The sequence below is a fragment of the Musa acuminata genome, chromosome BXJ2-2 (genome assembly GCF_036884655.1).
Source record: "Musa acuminata AAA Group cultivar baxijiao chromosome BXJ2-2, Cavendish_Baxijiao_AAA, whole genome shotgun sequence".
In the NCBI taxonomy this organism is placed as follows: Eukaryota; Viridiplantae; Streptophyta; class Magnoliopsida; order Zingiberales; family Musaceae; genus Musa; species Musa acuminata.
This window is the reverse complement of record NC_088339.1, coordinates 187,611-208,738: the sequence shown is the minus strand read 5'-3', so window position 1 is coordinate 208,738 and position 21,128 is coordinate 187,611. Positions and strand designations below refer to the sequence as shown.

The 21,128-nt window shown below is 38.1% G+C and overlaps 1 protein-coding gene across 3 annotated transcripts; it reads right to left on the bottom strand.

Annotated features, from left to right (window-relative positions):
• Window positions 1-1,594: 1,594 nt before the first annotated feature.
• On the bottom strand, window positions 1,595-20,240 carry LOC135585512 (transcription factor TGA2.1-like). Of its 3 annotated transcripts, none has more exons than XM_065094796.1 (11): window positions 19,859-20,240; window positions 12,827-12,930; window positions 12,443-12,537; window positions 12,153-12,350; window positions 9,702-9,776; window positions 9,512-9,571; window positions 5,435-5,512; window positions 5,277-5,328; window positions 3,301-3,572; window positions 2,130-2,378; window positions 1,595-2,043 (listed from the first exon to the last, which is right to left on the bottom strand). In XM_065094796.1, exons 4-11 carry the CDS (start codon window positions 12,330-12,332, stop codon window positions 1,897-1,899), a joined length of 1,113 nt encoding a protein of 370 aa, XP_064950868.1. In that variant the 5' UTR covers window positions 12,333-12,350; window positions 12,443-12,537; window positions 12,827-12,930; window positions 19,859-20,240; the 3' UTR covers window positions 1,595-1,896. The 3 variants fall into 3 exon arrangements, with proteins under 3 accessions (XP_064950868.1, XP_064950866.1, XP_064950867.1); XM_065094794.1 differs by having other exon boundaries at window positions 19,873-20,240; XM_065094795.1 differs by lacking the exon at window positions 12,827-12,930 and having other exon boundaries at window positions 19,873-20,240.
• Window positions 20,241-21,128: the final 888 nt, after the last annotated feature.

Sequence of the window (21,128 nt, the reverse complement as noted above, 5' to 3'; positions counted from 1 at the left end):
ATCCACAGCCCGAAGCCTTTTGTCGATATGTCGACCGATCCTCCGGCCCGGCGTCTAATCTTCTGACATGTTTTCCCCCGTCACAACATGATTCTTCCTACTTTAATTGTCTCATCTTGATCAAAGCATCCTGTGTTACTCAAAATGCAGATTAAAACATAAACACTTATTGATTGATTTCATCATCAAAATCCGAGATTCAACAAATTTAACTAGTAAGTTGGGAATAATTGACATATTTGAGCTAGTTTGAGGAATAGTGTAAAAAATCTCATGATTAAGGGATTCCAAATCCCATTAGTAAGGTATTTTATAATCTCATAATTAAGGATATCTATCTCTTATTTTTTGCCACTTAATCAGTTTCAAATTAGCTGATATTATAGGAAATGAATCAGAATGAAATATTATATAAAATTAATTATCTTAATTAAATAGTTTGTAATAAGCTTATATATGTTTTTCTTTATACGTAGAAAAGATTAATGAATGAGAAAAAATATATTATCTTGTGTTCACTTGATTGGATTATGATTTAGGTGTGCAAGAGATAAAGGCTGAGTTGGAAAGCATCAAGCTGACGGTGGCGGGGAAGGTGGATCCCTAGAAGTTCCGAGATGCAAAAGATGGACCTTATCTCCCCAATTAAGAAGCTCGGTGCTATCGCTCAAAAAGCCTATCGATAAAAATGCCAAAGTGGTATGTGTCATGTCATCTTCTACATTTGTTACAACCCCTTTGGCATTAATATATTTCCTTTCATATATTATAGATGTACATATTTGTTGATTGTTTTATGCAACTTAAGGCGACGACGATAGTACTCAAGATTTCATTACGCTGCCACTGTCACTTGTAATATAGAACACGACGGCAGTGACGAATGATTGATTTCTTCCTATGACTGTTATTACTGCTGCCTTTGTTGGATGTGAGTTTGCGATCCGATTTGCAAGCACCAATGTCATTCTAGCATCAACAACAGAGGTGGTCTTCGAGTTGCCTTCCATGGTCCGATCGAAAGTTATCTTCGCTTCCTGACAATTGGAGACCAATCTCTTCCTCCTCGAAGCTTTTCAGTGGCTTGGACGTCGACCTTGGAGATGAAGACATCTACTGCTTGTCACTTGACATGGAAACTTCCAAAGCTTCCTCACAAAGCTACTTCCAAAGCTTCCTCGCAAAAGCTTTGTTGAGGCTTCAGGGTCAACCAAAAGCTCAACTATGTCCCAACCATTTTGCCATCCTACCTTGATGGTGAGTTCCCCGACAACCATGGTTGAAATAATTATTTTGCCATTAATCAAAGTACTCAACGATTCATTCTATTAATTAATGGGTGAAATAATTATTTTGCCATTCATTTAATCATCAATTCCGCATGTGATGTCACATGTAGAGGAGATCTTTGTCAAAGAAGCGTCATAATTAAAAACGGACTAAATTATAAAAATATCAAAACTATAAAGACCCAAATGTGTGATTTTTAAAAGTTCAAGAACCTTGATGCCGCAATAGCCAATTACAGGAGTAATTAGCCCAGCAGAAATATGATCCTAACAGAACTTGCATTGGTAAAAGATGAGGAAGCATATAGTGGATCAATGCAAAGTTTTTTTTATTGAAGAGCTGATGCAGGTCTCTCATGACCCTATCCATGGATAATCTATAGACATTATTAGGAGACTCCGGAATGTGCAACTTAAACCGTGCAGAATAAATATTTAGTTACTAAAGCATAATACAAGACGAGAGGCTAGGATCTCCCATGGAAATATAACTTTTGAAATCGTTAGATGTTTCTTATGTCTAATTGACCAGATCGTAACCTCGAAGAAATGTGACGAATCATATTTGGACAAACACTATTTCTATGATCAAGTTGAGCATACTTGTTTATTCCTGTGGCCGAGCAAGCCACAGAGAGCTCAATGCACGGAGCCTCGAGAAATAGTCATGTATGGCTAGAAGTGCACGAGCAGACTGGCGAGTTGTTAATATGCGCTGCAGTTGTTGTAGTGTCTGCTGGCGCAGGTTGTCAGCCTGAAAACGAAAATAGATAGCTATATAAAACATAAATATAAAAAAAAAACAATAATTGATTGAGGCAGAGGTGAATCATCAAAAACCTGGCATAGAAAATTTTCGAGAGTCCCAAGTTTGCCCATGGCCATTGCCATCTGACCCATGTAATTCGCAATGTTCCCCGATGATCCTGCAGACCCAAGAGATCCAGAAACCAAAGTTTCGGACAGCGACTGCTGTAGCGCTTCCATCCCTTGCGAAAGAGCATCCTCCGCCTGCTGTGAGGATTGCTGCAAGTTGCATATCCCGACCAACTGCTGCTCGGCAAGAGGTTCCAAATGACTTGCAAGTAACTGCAAATGTAACACCCAGTTGGCACAAAGCTAAATAGGCAAAAGTAGATCCCCCAAAAAAATGCTGTAACTATTGCCATATACCAGATTAACATGCAAAAAAAAAAAGAAACATGCTGCGAACATTCAGATGATTGAACCAAAATCCTTTGTGAATTCCAGATCGAGAAAGAAGCATCGATACCGGATAATGAACAAACTGCAGATAGAATCATACACTTTTTTCTTTTGTTTATTTCTTTATTTTGTAAGAAAAAATGTTGGTTGCACAACAAAGTCTACCAATGTGTAACAGAGTAGAAGTACATCTCTGCATAGAACTTGGAAAATGACATTTTAAATGTTGGAACTTAGGCTTCAAAGGAACCTTTTCAAAAGGTTAAACTTGCCAGGCCTGTGACTTGTGGCTAGAGAAAAGATTTCATCTGACAAGATAAATCATATGACAAGCATTTAACAAGAATAGTCTGAACCAATAAGTTTGCACTACATATGGAAAACAATCCGAACTTGTATCTGCAGCATAGATGAACCTTGCTCGATAAGTACTCCAGAATTCAGGAGAAGCATTGGAAAGATTAAAGAGAAGAAATTTTATAACACCTAAAGCTATGAAATTTTAAATTTCAGAATGAAAATATGAAGTTAACAGAATTTAAGAGTAGGGTCACATGTAATGTGGAAAGCACACAATAAAACAGGTAACTTAGAAAAAGATGATATCCTAGGGAAAAGTTCACTAAATTTAACTACAAAAACCACCATTTTTTAAATTTATAAGGCTTTTCTCTTTTTCATGCAGCGTATTGTATCTTTTATGACAATCTCTAAAATTATCTACAGGTTTCCCCATTGGACACAATCAGTTATTTCTATTCTGTAAGCAACCTAGGAAAAGGACACTGAAACAGAAAAATTGCACCTTCAGGAGCTCAGATGACCGGAAGCCCCCCAGCCACAGAAAACACCTCTCTGCTGGCATCATCCACATTCCCGAGAGGATATGAAAAACATCTGCCTTGGCTGCCACACTCTTGATACGAAAAAGTTCGTCATAATGCTGCATAACATCATCAACAATGACTCGAAGAACATCATCACTAGCATGTGAATTTGCTGCAGCCCTCAGCTCTTTAGCCTGCTGGTTTTGCTCTTCCAGCCAACGTGCATATTCCATGTCAAATGCTAGAGCTCCTGCAGGTTTAATAATAAAATATTTAACGAGTACTGACATGGTAATGTTCAAACCATATCTAATGAAACTAATATGGGCTATGCAGCAAAATATCATGTTTTTTTCCCTTACTCATTTGGACTTAATAAATTTAACCACCAAAGAAGCCACAAGCTCTGAATATTCCATCAAGGGTAAAGACTAGCCAGGTTGGTAGAGGTGTATCATCAGCCCTACCCAAGTAATGGAACTTTCAACCGAAGCCCAAATCAACTGCACTTGGAAAAAAAAACCCTTTTTCCCTTATAGCAAATAATTAATTATAATAATTTTACAACCTGCACTTAAAGATGTATCATCAACCCTACCCAAGTAATGAAACTTTTAACCCAAGCCCAATTCAACTGCACTTAGAAAAATATCAAGCTTTTCTTTCCTTTGTAACAAAGAATTGATTATACAACTCATTTGGACTTAATAAATTTAGCAAACAAAGAAATCATAATGAGCTAATTATCAAGGGTAAAGACTATGCAGGTTGATTGGGTAGACAATATCATCAGCCCTAACCAAGTAATGAAACTTTCGACCCAAGCCTATTCCAACAGAGTCAACATTCAACACAAACCAACCTAACTTCAAATTCAGGAGATCAGTTTGGAAATCATGTTTGATCAGATTGGACTGCTTCAGATTAACCAGTCAACGATGGATAAGGACAGAAACATTCTAGAAGATAACACTGATGAAAAATTCAAATTTGGAACATTAAAAAAATTATAAAAAAAACTGAATGATATAATATCTAATTGCTTGTATTATCCAAAATTCAAACTTGCTAGACAAGGAAACAAGATGGTACTGTAAGTTCTACATACATAGCAAATCATATTACATTTGAATAATAAATCACAACAAAAATACCGATAGACCATAAAAACAAAGTAAAGAGGAAAAAAAGAGGGATAAGATCCTGTCAAAGTTAGTTGGATAGAAGAGTTGACTCCAATATCTGAATCTTCTGGGTAGAAGATCCATCACTCCCAGAAAAAGACTAACTCCAAGAGAGAGCAGTTCCAAGGTTGGAGGAAGAAGAAAGGTGTTGTGACAACTTTTGGGACTTGAGAATTAGGATTTAGGAAGACAAAATGATGAAATTTGACTTTTTTAATTAATCTGCATATATATGTGTGTGTGTGTGTGTGTGTGTGTGTGTGTGTATAGACATTGTAAATGAGTATATACTGAATCCCATAATTGAGTATATACTGAATCCCATGTAAATGAGCATACATGTAAACCTAAGTATAGATGTATAAATCTGGATGAGGTTGCCTTACACCACAACCCAAGGTCAGCCTCCATTTTTAAGTCAGTTTGATTTGCTTTATCCAAACCTAATTTAAGACTCTTGAATTACGAAGTATAAAAATTCAAACAAAAACTGCTCATTGGTCAAGTTGATTTAAAGGTTTACACACTTGAGTTGCAGCATTATATGCATGATCCTCCAAAAACAAAGGGAATTTGAAAAAGATATTTAATTTTTTTAAAAAGAAGTTATTTTCTAAGTACATCTAACACTGCCAACTACATAATCATGCAAGATCCATGATAGTTCACATATCATCCCCGTTTAAAAGATCATTTTATGTTTGAAGGAAGATTGCCCATATTAATAAGACATATCTCAGTGAATGAGATTAGAGATTCTTATAGTGTACCATTTCCACCCATTGAATGTGACTGATCTCCAGAGCTCGAAATGAAGATGCCCTAGACAAGCAATGATCATGTAATGAAGACCAAATATATTAAATCTGTTCAACAGAAATGCAAACGGAAAGATCAGATACAGTTGGAAATAATAATAGTTCCATACCTGTTGGTGAGCTCGCTGAAGCTCTTGTTCAAGTTTATTGAGCGTCAAATTGCTACTCTCTAGTTGTTGAATGTATGCCTAATGGAGAAATAACAACATTTGTTCAATAATGCAGCAACTAACTATGGTTAATGGACAGTTAATCCAACTTCCAGATGAAACAAATACCAGAAATTAAACATTAACACCTAATACCTATGTTTAAAATTACATCAGCATATGCAAAAAAGAAAATATGTGAAACACTGAATCTAACCATGTCCGCTATTTGACAATTTTGGTTGACTAGACTTAACATGGTTAACATAAATGAGTATACATGTCAAGATATTGAATGATAATGTTGGACAGATTTATGCGGTTGATATTTCGGCTAATCTTGATATGAGGCATTAAATATGATATTTTGGTATTATAAATTCTTTTATAAGAATAGATCATTTTTTATGGTACTTTTATTAACATTTTCAAATTTCTTTATGATTTTTTTTTTTTTCTCTTTAAGAGCTTCTTGTTATAGCTGCTATAGCTGTGACTTCTGCAATTACAGCATTGTAGAAGCATTTCATGCTGTCAAGGAAGTGTCCAATGCTCAATCTTTTTCTGAATTTCATATGTGTTATTGGGATTTAAGTCATATCACCCTTAGTTCTAGATGAAATTCATTTTTTTTCTGCTTCTATATATTCCAAATTTGTAGCCCTAGAGAGTGGACACCGATTTCACAATTTTTATTCCATTTTCTTAAGTTTCTACCCTATTTGTTAGCCCCATTTTTAGGAAACTCAAACTTGTTTTGGGTTGGGAATGAATGAAATTTTCTTATGGTAATATGGGAAAGAATTTGGTGGTACCATTGGACTGTTAATTTGAAATCCTATATGCTGATACTTTTTGGACATTATTACTCCTATTTGGCACACTTTTCATAATTTCCTCAAAGTATGGAATTGGCTTAAACATATCAATTTAGTATCTTCTTCGAAACTAGCAACTAGACAAATTTATTTCTATGAATTTTCCTTTTGTAAACCCTACTCTCTGAAGTGAACTTTTCTAGACTTGACCCTTGAATTTCCCTTAATTATGTACCCTAAATTGACTCCAGAGCTTTTGGATAAGGTAAGTGGTGTGATGTTCACTTTAGAGTATTTTATTATGGTTTTATAATAAAAATGTAAGGTTATTATCAAACCTTACTTTGATATGAAATCTAAACTCAATAGATTGAGCAAGGTATATTGCATAGAATACTTACCTATGGTCCTATACCATCATTATATATTAAGGAAAGAAATAATAAAAAATAAATGTTGATCTTTATTTTTATTAAACTATATGGTCCAAGATTGTCCCTTGGTTAAAACCCTAAATATTTATCAATACACACTGGTCAAGCCACCATTTGAAACATTGATACTGAGAATTTGTCTTCTTAATAACAATGTTATGTAAAGATATGAATATTTTGATATTATAGCTTGATAAATTATTCCCTAATATGATGGATCAAGGATGACACCTTGTTAGCTATGCTTATATGCTAAGTTCCTTAATTTTAAAAAATGCTATGAATGTTCTAGGCTTACTTTTAGTATATCCATGGTATGCAGTACCGAATGGTACCGCCCGGTATGGGCGGTACGTACCGATCCGATGGCATACCGGTACGTGGACCGTCCGGTATCGGACGGAACGTGCTACGGTGCTACAGTATTACACTGTAGCAATGCTACAGTGCTATAGTGCTACAGTAAAGAAGAAAATATATAAAACTGTTCGGTGTGCCCTAGTGTATCACTCGATATGCCCTGGTGTACCGCTCGGTATGCCGGTACCGTACCGTACCGAGCCAACCTCGAAACACCGGTATGATACGATATTGCATACCTAAAGTATATCCGTCAAAAGTGGGAAGACTTGTGCATGCTTATGCATTCAAGATATATTGAGTATGCCTAAACTCTACATTCTGCAAGAGGAAGCTTTGAGTGGTGACATTTGACCATTAGTTGAATGTGTAATCGTATACAGGTGGTACTTTTGGAGAAATATATCTGAGATTGGGCAGGACAATACTACCAGAAGTACTGATCCATATGATTTTCAAAAGTGACAATACAAGTGGTACTTTTGGATAAATATGGAAATATATCTGAGATTGGGCAGGACAATACTACCAGAAGTATTAGTCCATATGATTTTCGAAAGTGACCTTCTGAGATATAACTTATATGCTAATATCATAGTTGCCCCCATACATGTAATCCTTGACACAACAAGTGTAGTTAAGTCTACTAAGAATGCCTTCTAAAAGACAGGACAAAATCCTTGTGTTTGGTGCAGGGTTTACGTACCGGTCCGATAGCATACTGGTATGTGGACCGCCCGCTATCGAGCGGTACGTTCAATATCGCCTTGTATCGGATGGTAACGGTCAAAATTTCGATCGTCACCACTCGACATAGCTCAGTAATAGTTGATTTCGACCATTACCGCTCGGCACAGCTCGATAACGATCGATTTCAATCGTTACCGATCTGTAACAGTGCTCCAACGGTCAAAATAGCCATTGGAGCACTTTCTCATGGGTTTTAAAACTCATCTTCTCCCTATTTCACTCCATTTCACTCTCACACTCTCTTAAACTACCTCAAAATCATTTTTTTCTCACATTGACACTTTCTTAAAATCTACAAAACAACGATTTGTGAATTGACAATTCAAATGATTTTTCTGTAGATATTTAAATATTTACAGAAGAACAATCCGTAACGAACAGAAATACGAACCTTGCACAATACTATTCCTCAAAATCCAAAAAAGATATGTGATATTTTTCTTACCTACTTTAAATTGGTTTTGCTAAACTTATAATATTACTATATTTATTTTTAACTTAAAAACCCTATCCTAACTTTTCTTTTATTTTCAAGTATTTTCGAAGGATTTTACGCCTAAATTAGGTGTACCGCTCGGTACACAGTACTATACCATATCAAGCTCGGTACACAGTATCATACCGTATCAAGCGAAGATCGAAACTCATGTACGGTACGAAATTTCAATCCTTGGTTTGATGCACGACTAGCCTCACACACATACACATATATATAAACCCAAAAAAGAGCTATCATGTGTAGCGGCACAATGGGGACCTATTGCATGCAGAATCGAATCTTGGTGCATGACAATTACTATCCACAATAAGATTAGCAAGATCCTGATCAAGATTGGAGAATATTGTCTGGATCAACAGAATAAGGCATGGAATGGACCCAAATAAATCAAAGATCAGTGCTGTTTGAAAATTGACACTAGCTAATCCTAACTTTCTGATTGATAGAAAATGGTTGTAAATCCTGACCAGAACTTGAAAATACTAGGAACTTGGCAACAAATAGACCATCTGGAACATCTGATTGATAGAAAATGGTTGTAAATCCTGACCAGAACTTGAAAATACTAGGATCTTGGCAACAAATAGACCATCTGGAACATATTGAAAGCTAGTCAGGATTAGCCGAGAATCAACTGGATCAATTAGGAAGAAAATTGAATTAGATACAGTTTCGATCACTTGAAATTAATTGTCATGGTCAGATAAAGTATAGAAAGGCAACATGAGCAACTTGCGCGAGCACAGATTTAATGGATAATTTGACTTGATATAAAGTATGGCGTATACTTAGGGGTAAGGTTGTGTACATAGACCCTGCATTGGCAGGTGTATGATGTACCTATGTCCTAAACAACTTCAACCTAATACTGCAAAATCAATTAACCAACTCAAGTAAGCTTTTCAGAATGGACAAAATGTTTCTATTACATTTCTTTCAAGAGATACATGTGTAACAAAAAAAATTGAGCCTCCTGACCAGATTAAATCTTTAGATCTCATTCAAAATATTGGAGAATCATGTACTTCAATGGACTCAAATGGCCTAGAATGACCATCTACTGCTAAGTGGCAAAGATACTTACAGAAGTAGTATTTCAAGTGATGCATTTGGCCAAAATTAGAAGTGCCACGACTTGCAAAAAAAAAAGTAACAAGAAGAAAAATAACAGACTTACTTTCTTCTTTAACCGGCTTTTTCTGGCAGCTTCCCTGTTTTGAGCAAGTCTACGAAGTGTCTGCAAAATAATATAATTTGTTATAATCAAGCTGAATTCTATTGCAAGAGATGTACTTAATGGCCCACAATTAGCTGTAATACTGCAGAAGATTTATTGCAGATGCGAGACAATGCTATTAAAACCCTACCTTAATATCTGATTTATCCTTTGATTTGTCACTTGAATCAGAAGCTGCAACATCTGCAACTTGCCTTTCTTCAAACTAGACAAATAGAAAAGCATCTGATATCAATGAACTGATCATAAGTTAAGGCTCAGATCAAATCTAATCTCTCCACAATGTTACAAGATGAGGGATCCCCAAGGTTGATACTGAAATAGAACAAACAGATATAATTCTGAAGTGCGATCAACATAAAGCATTGTTGGGATTAGCAACAATCTTCTTTTTATAGAACAAGAAGATAAATAATTGTTGGGATTAGCAAGTATTTTAGGATTCCTGAAGCCAGTGTCCTGGAAGGGCAAGGAATCCTATTACAAAAAGGAGTCCTAAGAAAACCCTGGAAATTAGACTTTGGTTCTTCTATAAATATCATGTATCTCTAAGTTTTGATAGGAGAGAGCAAGAAGTGAGAAATACTTTGAGTACTTCTAAGTTTCTTTCTAAGGTGTCGAGAAGATACTCTAAGGTTTCTAGAAAGGGTGAGAGAAAAAAGTGTAAATTCCTCGATGTTTATATGAGAGGGTGTATAAAGAGATTGTGCCTGAGTGGAGATAACTCAAAGGTGGATCTCACATGGTGAAGAACTTGGTTTCCTCCATGGATGGAGGCGGGATTTGCCGAACCATATTAATCTTGTGTCTATTTACTAATATGTTTTTTATTTATTCATCTCTAGGTTTATTCTTTTGGTTTCCATTTTTTCCTCCCTCCCAACAAGAATAATAGATAAGAATACCATGGAAGACAAGACAAGACTCAACAATGAAGAATGTCATAATAATGATAACTAAAGATAACAGTTGGAAGTATGAGAACTCATCCCCAGAGACATGTACTTTTATATCAGCAAATTTATTGCTTCAGTCACGAAACGGAACATACAAACCAATAGAAAGAAAAACCAAGGAAATCCACAACCGATTGAACAATAAACTAAGCTATGCAAGTCATGCAATGCATAAAGTTACAATTAAGGAAATATACTTAACACAGAGCAACACCTTGTATATAGCTTAGGGGCTGTCCATTATAATAATCACTGCAATAGCATTTCTGATTATAAAATTCAGAAAGTGCTGGTGCAGTGATGTTTATAGATTATTATAAATTTATAATCATCACTGCAATAGCATTTTCTGAATTTTATAATCGAGTGCTGGTGCAGTGATGTTTATAGATTATTACAATCATCACTGCAATAGCATTTTTTTTTATAATCATTTGTTTCTCAGGCTGACTATCCTGGAATACTGAAGGATGTGCGATTTCTAATACTCCACATAGCTGAAATCATATCAGCTTTTGTTTTATATCTGTATAGATCCACTCTCCTAGTGTCATAGTCGAAAAGATCACATGAAACGTTGTTGCTAGAGCCAGGCAAATGCTGGAACCAACTTAAGTGGGACATGACTATAACACTACAAACCTATCCTTAAAAAAACTGGAATATCATGATTTGCATCTGGACCATAGCCTTAAATGTTCCACATTCTAAGTATGGTGATTTAACTCAGGTTTTGCATGACATATCATACAACAGTCATAGTCAGACTTCTATGGGTGGCATATGCAGTCCCCTCAATTTCCTTGAAAGGCTTATCCTTGGTAACCCACAGAAACAGGCTATGATGGAGTTCAACTAGACATGCACACTTTACACATGGAAAATATTTTTTCATATCAATGCACTAATCAAAAACAATGAACTAAACCATGGGTTCCAGATAAGCTTTCAGCTCTAATATGCCTATATCATGGTTAAAAAACTAGAATATCTTAGAAATGCTTTTTTTCTTATTATTACTGATTTCCATTGTGGAACAACTTAAACATGACTGAACCTGAGCCCAACCATACTAGGACTTAAGTGCCATAGGGTCAAATCTCGAAGACAATATGCTTAAATGTCACACATGCATGAGTCACATACAATATTCCACTTGGTAGAAGCTAGAGATCATCTCAATTTTGTGAACTAAATAGGTGTACATGTGTTTTCAAGCATTTTAATTCCACTAAGTGGCAGTGGAATGATAGGCTGTGCCATTTGACAGCACCGCAAAGTATTCAGCGCTTGAATTCGACAACTTGCTGAATTAATCCATGTTGCTGAAACTTAAATCCTTGAGTGCAACAACAATTTATCATCGATCACGCTAGGATGTATCAATACACCCTCAGTACATACAGGACCCCATATGAGTATTTGGGAGGACCAGTATAGTATTCTTGAATTGATATCATTATCATCAATCTGTCACAGTGTAGCAGTCCATGGAGATCAGAGTCGTATATGAGGTAGATAAAGTATAAACCACAAAAGATTAGGTTCCCAGCAAAATGATTAGAATATCGAAGTGCTAAACAGTAAACACCATATGAGTAACAGTGCTGAAGAAAAAAGACTACCCTCTGGTCCTTTTCATCAGTGTCAATATCGGTTGATGTATCAGTCCAAGGACTAGTATCTGCCATGGTAGATTCTCCCCAGTTCTCAATGTGAGCACTGGATGAAGACAACAGAGTATGTTGATGTGCCTTCTGAATTGTCACTGCCAAAGTCCCAGCTCTTTTTGCTAGCAAAGTCATCCCAGATGAAGCAACAAGCTGCAATCAGATAAAGGATCAATTGTAGCTGAAATTCTTATTAGACCAATAACATTAATAAAGGCACTCCAAAAAAAGTCATCCTAACTCACACTGTCATAAACACCAAATTGAAGAGGATCAGAGGCAACAGAGAGACCACTTGTTTTAAGATTGAGACCGCCTGACTTTTTATTAGGTAAAGGATCTGTAAAGAAGATTGAGTAATAAGTCTCTGATTATGTTCTCCAAAATATGCAGAGAAATAGATAATAGTAGCTGAAATAACCCAAATTTAGAACTATAAATAGTAAACCCACTTAAAATTTTAAGGAAATTTCCAATGGGCTATTTTGAAAATTATTTATATTTTGATATAAAAAGGGCCACCTAATTACACTAAGATATTTTGCAATTTAGAATTATTACAAAAAAATGAGGCATAAAAGTGCCACATGTCAAGAATCAAGATAAATGACTGATTAAAAGTTACACACTTGTGCTTAGATCCGTAGCTTCCTCTATTTGAAATACATTAGACTTTTCAAGTGTCCCAACATTAGAACCTCGAGAAGTATGCAGAATATTTCCTTCTGTGGTACTGAGGCAACAAGAAACATTCAGTTACAAACAGATGGAAGAGAAAATGTTGTCAGTTAAAATATAGTTGTAGCAGATTTAGCATTACACAGTTACCATATGGAAAACATACTAATATGAAACCACTAAATTTAAAGTAATTAAGTACCACAAAACATAATTATATGATTGGTCTTCTTGAATTAGAGAATAAGCTGATATCCTATAATTTGGTATGACAGCAAAGACAATCTAAACTGATAACCACAATGTCAAAGCACTCCATCAACAATGCATTGAAGTCCAGACAAAAACTTCAGCTGTTGCAAGCGCTACAACTTGTACAACAGTTGAACAGGCTCTAACACCTATTTTTCCCTGTTATGCATATTTTTAGTGTTTACTGGAGACCTAAATAATTTCTAGGATCAATCTAGAGAAGTGTAAACCAAGGTATGCAATTTCGAATAATACCGCCCGGTACGGACAGTACGTACCGGTCCATTAGTTTACCGGTACACAGACCGCTCGTTACCGGACAGAACGATACATATATATATATATATATATATATATAAATATATACATATATATACATATACATACATACATATATACATATACATATACATATACATACATACATATATACATATACATACATATATATACATAAATATATATATACATATATATAAGGCGACGTTGTCGAAATATATACATATATATATACATATATACATATATATATATACATATACATACATACACATATACATATACATATACATATACATATACATACATACATACATATATACATATACATACATAAACATATATATACATACATATATATACATAAATATATATATACATATATATATATATATACATATATATAAGGCGACGTTGTCGAAATATATATGTATATATATATATATATATAAATATATATATATATATATATATATGTATGTATGTATGTATGTATATATATATATATATGTATATATATATACCAAGCGGTATATCAAACGATATATCGCTCGGTATACAGTTTCGTACCGTACCGAGCGAATTGTCACGGACAAACTTCTAAACAGGATGTTTGATATAATGGTTATGTATGTCTGTATCTTTTGGTATGTTCATGCTTTGCACAGCATATAGAGGGACGACCGAAGGCTTAATAGTCCCATTTTAGTTGGGTTGGTGACTGGTTTAGGCTTGTAAATAAAGGTTGTATCATGTGGACACTTGTGAGAGATTTTCGGTCTGTAATGGACCATTTTGACTCTTTGTTGTGCAACTGTTCAGAGCTTGTAAAATATGTTTGTAATTTGCATTGTCTATGAAGTGTTTTCGGAAATGTTTGCTTGTGGATCCCGAGTGAGGCGTTTTCTCTAACCCGTTTTCTCTTTTGTTGGTCCTAAGGGACCATGGGAGGCTTCGGGGAGGCTGACCTTTATGGACGGACACGCAAGGGTGCCGCACGACTTAGGCAAAACCAGCTAAGTCCGTGACAGATGGTATCAGAGTGAGACAAATACTCATAGAAACACTTAGCATGCAAACGTGGGGGACCTAGCGGGGCTGCGTTGAGGGCAGTTAGCATACGCACGATCGTTTGGGGAAAAACAGGCATGGAGATATAGAGAAAAAGAGTTGCTCGGAGGAGCGGGCATCTAAGATTAGCATTTAGAGGAATGGCCAACCCTTTATGCAAGAGGCACCACGAGAACAGGCAAGCTTGGAAGAATGCGGAGCGCACAAAGGTTGGGATAGCTGAGTTTGAGCTACGGCTCAACGTTGACAACCATACTTGATGGTGCTTAAGGCAAGCGAAACGCTTGGTAAAGGATGAGACCATGCAAGGTGGAATGAGTTGCTCAGCGACCGAAAGAGTTGTGCAAAGCTCACAAAGGTGAGGGGAATTGCTAACTCGAAGAATTCGGTACTTATGCACGGGCTTGTATGCGAACGATAGAATGTTCGCGGCCATCCCAAGGCGACCGAAAATTGGCGCCATGGAGCATTGAAACTTTCTCTTCGGCATGTGAAGGATACGTCCATAGGAGGCTGAAGTGTGCAGCGAATTCAGCATGTTGCTAGGCCTTGAGTGGTGCAGCGGGGGCTATATTGACGTGGAGTCGCAATCTAGCAAGTCCATTTGCAGGAGGCAAAACAATGCACAGTTTGTTCAGCAAATCGGAGTAGTCCGAAGGGGATGGTGGTCTCCGAAACAAAGAGAGATGTTGCTCCAACGGGATAGATATCCAAGAGGGATAAGTTTCGGCTCTCCAAAGGGAGAATTATGTGCAACAGACCGCACATGTTGAGGAGGAGTACCTCAACAAACAACAACTCCACGAAGCTCAATGGACCGAGCGAGCGGCGAGGAGTCGTCGTATGATCTCGCTTGAGAGAATGCATTGGTGGATGCATTGCGAGATCAAGTGGGGGAGCGACCTAAGGCAACACAAATAAAGACACATTTGGAATCGATATGGAGATCAGACTCGATGGGAGGGCTGACCCGTGGAATAGTGGGCATGAGGGCCACCATCAACTCAATGCAAAAACGAGGAGCGGAGCAACTTAGGTGTAACTTGGCGAAGTACCCAAGCCGCATGAAGGGAGCCAGCATAGAAGATGGAACATGGAGCGGAGGCACAGTGCTTTCCTTGGACAAAGGTCAAGGACATGAACTCTTGCAGAGGCAAGAGCAAGATCATGTTGTTCCATAGGTCCTTTATTCTGACAGAGTGGACTCATCTTGCATGGTGCCAAAGACGAAGAGAGCTTCTGGGCATATGCACCTTCTCTCGGAGAAGCATTTGATGGAGGAACCAAGGTGAGCCAACTTGCGGAGGCGAAGTTGAGTTTAGAAGGCCTTGGCACGGGGCAAGAGGATACAGAGGCGGGTACTCTTGAAGAATATGCCACAGTGTTGCCAGTCAAGTTGCCAGGCAGGAAGCGGTGCGCAGCGAAGATTGTGCTGGTAGGGGTAGAGGCCCAGGATCCAGACAATGGTGTACTAATTGCAGCGAAGTCGGTGGACTTCGGGAGCTACTAAGCGACGGACTGTCCTATAGCGGTGCTTCATCTAGGTGTGACCCAAGAGTGGGTGGATGAAGATCGATTGCCAAAGGAGCGAACAAAATCGAAGGTGGAAGAGACCCTGCGATGTATTGGCAGAGGCCACACATGGAGGGATCACAATTCGAGTTCATCCCACAAGGATCAGAATGCAATAGAGATGTCACCAGGAGGCAACATGGTGCAGCGGATCGTGGTGGAACAATTCGTGGCAATGCGATACACACGACATAGTCCCGTGAGGGACTATATTATACGGAGGTATGATCGGGAGCTACTGGAAGCTCCACTTCGGTGAACAACACGATGGCAAGAAGGGCTATGGATTCAAGGAGTGAAGGTCATGGTACCGCAAAGGCGGGTCTTCCGTACGTGCATCGAATTTTGCATCGGATGAAAGCCTTGGTCATCAGCATATGGGGGCTGAGTTCCACCAAGGGAAAAGTTCGAATGCAAGTACCAGTGAGTTCCATGGGAGGGACTTGATCATGCAGAGGTATGATCGAAGTAGTTGGAGAGTTGGACTGCTCCAGAACCCATATTCGCTTAAGGGAGCCCGACAAGTCAGAGAACAAGGTCGAGTAAGCGAACGTTGCTACCAAGGAAGCTAAGAAGAACAGAATCGGTGCAAATCCTACAACGTGATGGCAGAGGCCATGCATGAGAGTTGCAGTCTGTCTTTCCATCGACCAAAGGGAGCAGCTTGGAGAACACAGAGGCGTTGAAGCAGGGGGTCGAAAGGGGCGAGGAAGTGACGACGAGTCCAGAGGGACTTAGCTACCCAAAATCAAGCATCAGTTAGAATAAAGGTGGACTCGGAGGAGTGCCATAGAGACATATCTACTGATCGTGAAGAAAATAGATGCAGATGCGAGGCGACGGATAGTAGGGCCATGGGCATGGCAGCGCCATGGTACCACAGAGGCGGGACTTCTGTGAAAGTCATTGATCCCTTACTCTCATGGAGAGAGAGCGCTTGGTCGTGAAAGGGGCCGAGGAGGCGGAGCATGCAGAGGCAAACTCCAAGTACCGAGAAAAGGCTGAAGGGCAGAGGCCAAGGAACTTCGTAAGACCGGTGTCAACGAGCTTCTCATCAAGATAGCCGAAAGTGAAGGACTTCGGGTCATGCAAGAGTGTACGACCAAGGAACGAAGCAGGCAGTAGGCGATGCTATACCTTTGCTACTCAGTGGAGTAGGCGGCCGGGTTGATGGAGAAGACGTTACAATCCCAGAGGCGACCAAAACTATTGGAGACTTACTCCAAGTTGGGGTGAAAACCTCCTGTATTCCAGAAGTTTGATGGCATTGAGGAGGTGAATCACAGTAACTAACTCAACGCAAGGAGTGCAAACACTTCAAGTGCTTCAGAAGTGTGAGCAAAGAGCAGGCGAAGGCCAATAACCAGCTCGATGCATGGAGTACAACCTCGAGGAGGCGGGCGAAGTCAAGTAACCTTTGCCTTCTCAACTCTTAAGAGAATGGGCGAAACTGAGTACCCCAATTCTCTTATCTATCCAGCACAGGAGCTCTGCACAAGTTCAAAGACCCTTCGAAGATAATAGAAGACAATAGTTGTCAAATCTTCACCAACAGTGATCAGTGCTACTGAGAGTAGATTGTCCGCTTCATTTCTCAACGAAATGCCAATCGAAAGCGGAAGTGATGCGAATCTACTTGGAAGTGACAACTAAGTGAAAGAAGAGTCAATGGGCAAATTTTATGAAGGAATGACTCAAAACTTCAGAAGTTTGCGAGGCGATGCTCGTTAAAGCTCCAACAAGCATCCACCCAGTTCAAGCAGCATGAGGCATTTGAGAGATTGGCGCATAGTAAGGATGGTCTTTTCCTTCATCTAGAGGATTCGTAGGAACCAACAGGGACCAATACAACTCAGCCAACCCCACACTAGAGTCAAAGTCATTGGCGAGTTGAAGCAACATGGCGGATCAAAAGTTCGACTACTCAAAAACAACAGCGGAGAGCAGCTGGGAGCCAGGAGGTGCATTGCAGCTGGAGTAGAAAATTGAAGACTCAGCAAAGGCAAGGAGTTGTAGTGTCGGCAAAGGCTTCGACGAGGACGTCGAAGGAATAAGTGGGGGAGAATGTCACGAACAAACTTCTAAACAGGATGTTTGATGTAATGGTTATGTATATCCGTGTCTTTTGGTATGTTCATGCTTTGCACAGCATATAGAGGGACGGCCGAAGGCTTAATAGTCCCATTTTAGTTGGGTTGGTGGCCGCTTTAAGCTTGTAAATAAAGGTTGTATCATGTGGACACTTGTGAGAGATTTTCGGTCTGTAATGGACCATTTTGATTCTTTGTTGTGCAACTGTTCAGAGCTTGTAAAGTCTGTTTGTAATTTGCATTGTTTATGAAGTGTTTTCGGAAATGTTTGCTTGTAGATCCCGAATGAGACGTTTTCTCTAACCCGTTTTCTCTTTTGTGGGTCCTAAGGGACCATGGGAGGCTTCGGGGAGGCTGACCTTTGTGGACGGACACGCAAGGGTGCCGCACAACTTAGGCAAAACCAACTAAGTCCGTGACAGAACATCGAAACTCCGATACGGTATGAAATTGCATACCTTGGTGTAAACAACAAGTTGAAGACTTCAGTCTACTAGAAACTAACATGTCAGCATTAAATTAGTAGCTAGTCACATTTTATAGCTCTCTTAGAGGTTGTTTGGCAGTAGGAAACATGATGAAGGAGAACCAGACGAAGATATAATAAAACCTAAAATCTTGTGCCACTAGAAATCGATTCAACCACCAAAGCAACTCTTTTGCCTATGACAATTGACATTCAAGAGCAACCAAAAAGTATGATAGCGCAGCAAATTCCTGAGCATCATTTAAGTTTTCTGCAGACTGATTTTTGGGGAACGACAAAACACTACTACGAGAAAAGAACATGAAGCTTCCAGAAGTGATATTGGGTCAAATTGCTCACTCCAATATGCATCTAGATCACTTTTGAGTTTTTCGCCATGGTTTCCATCCTAGATTACGCTATATCAGTCAAAGATAACAACATTTCAAAGCAAATTTGATGTCTTTTCTGTTGTTTATACAGTAAAAAATGATGATTACCATGCGTGTCAAGAGCATCCTAATTTTGACAATTTTGAACTTGCCAGAATGACTCCCAAGTTTTTCTTTTCTTTCTTTTTTGATCAAACCATGATTGTTGACTTTGTATTTTTTGTCATCATCAAGTGTTAGACATACATCTATTAAAACCTTCTCGTTAGTCAACTACATGCACAAATGTACCAAACTACTCACTCCAACTCTTCGTGGTGCAAGAACATATTTTATTTCCCAAACGCAAGGACATCAACAATACATTAAGAGCACTAAACTGTTATTCTCAACAGTACAAACGCTCATCATAGCCAGGGAAAATATATGACGTCATGTCAAAGTTACTATGTAGAGGATTGATTAGATTTTTCATATCCCTTGATGAGATACTAATTACTTGATTGGATACTGATTAGATTGTCTTTGACCCTATAAATAGGGTTCCAATGACAAGAATAAAACATGCAAGTTTTCTTCCTCTTTCATAAAAAAAAATAATAATAATAATAATAATAATAATAATGTTAGAAGAGAAAGAGAAGAAGAAAACTTTTATGATCATATGACACCCCTTTTATATATAACTTTAACAATAGCCCTGGAATTCGAGTTCCCCAAACAGATGCTTAATTAGTTCCATATGTAATAGATATCATCAAAGAAACAGAAAGATCGCTTCCTTTTAGTCTCGAGAAAGGCAGCACAAATTAGAGCATGAAAAATGAAAACAAGTGATGCAGAGAGCTAAATCATTCAAACCAAGCTTCGCATACGCTGGGTGAGCCACGGTGAGCGAGGAAACGAAGCTCGGCATTCCGACAACGGCCTCCTTAGCATCTTGTGGGCCACCTCCACCCTTCCTACTACTCCCCATCCACTACACCGCCAGCATCTCCACCGCCACCAGAAGAACAACAAACGACCGAATAAACCCTTCAAATCATTAACGAAAAGAACTCCACGACAAGGTAGGGATGCCCGGGAGCAAATTCAACCAGGAGAGCAAAGGTCCAACGAGAACCAATCCGAGTTCGATAAGGCTCCGAATCCGAGGGGTTTGTCCTTGCTCTCGCACGCGCACAGGGGGATCAAGACTCGTTCGTTTGAGGGGAGGGGAGGGGAAGGGGGAGGGGGAGGGGGTCGCCTCCTTTCCCTCTCTTTGGACTAACTGAAGTCCATCGCCTTATATATATATATATATATATATGAATCTTTGTGAAAATTATCACAATCCGACCCCCGTTGATCGATCGATCAACTGTTCGGCCATAAATTTTATAACTTCTTATAAAAATTAATTACAATTACTATGTTAAAAAAACTATATTTAAGGTTTTGAAATATCATTCGATGTATTTTTATATTCAAAGTATTAATATGATGATGTATTAGACTTATTTATCAAAAAAAATTATGGGAAAACTTTATTTGACATAATGTTAACTAACTTGAGTGATAAAATCATCGGGAGGTCGGAATTATTCGAGTTTTGTTCTTTCGAATCGTGAGTTGTAAAAAATATTTTTGAGGATAAAAAAGATTTGATGGACTTATGAACCTTTCGTGTGAGTTCTAAATAGTCTTATCAGAATCAATAAAAGAGATTTTAAATTATGTATAATGAGATTTTAAGTTTCGTATCGACCAATATTTAAAATATTTTTACTGCTGTCCAGTCTTGAAGTGATTCCTGTTTTCCACCTCCAATCACAAGAAAGATGAGAAGGCAACGCATAAGCATGAGGTGGAGAAAGTAGTGGTTTCTTGTAGATAAGAGTTCAACAATGACAGTGATGACTAGGGTTTTTGTCTGGGGAAGTTTGGGTTCCTTTTTCCTCTCTTTTGTTGGGTGGATGAGTCAGCTGGTGATGTTCCACCAATTCTTTTAAAGGGAAGTCGTTTTCCCAATCAATATCTGGTATTTGTTTATTAACCTCCATATCATTTCATATTATTATCTATTAGGTTACAACTTACTTAGATAGGAAGGCACCGCATCTTGTATCATCTAGTGCTTAGAAGATATCAA

Bases quoted from the DNA above. Each gene is read 5' to 3' on its own strand.
- LOC135585512 (XM_065094794.1), bottom strand. From the start codon at position 19,973: ATGGGGAGTAGTAGGAAGGGTGGAGGTGGCCCACAAGATGCTAAGGAG. The intron at 12,538-12,826 runs GTGTGTAACTTT...TCTTCTTTACAG, and splicing joins AGCTACGGATCTAAGCACAA to ATCCTTTACCTAATAAAAAG. The intron at 3,573-5,276 runs GTACACTATAAG...TTAAACCTGCAG, and splicing joins ACATTCAATGGGTGGAAATG to GAGCTCTAGCATTTGACATG.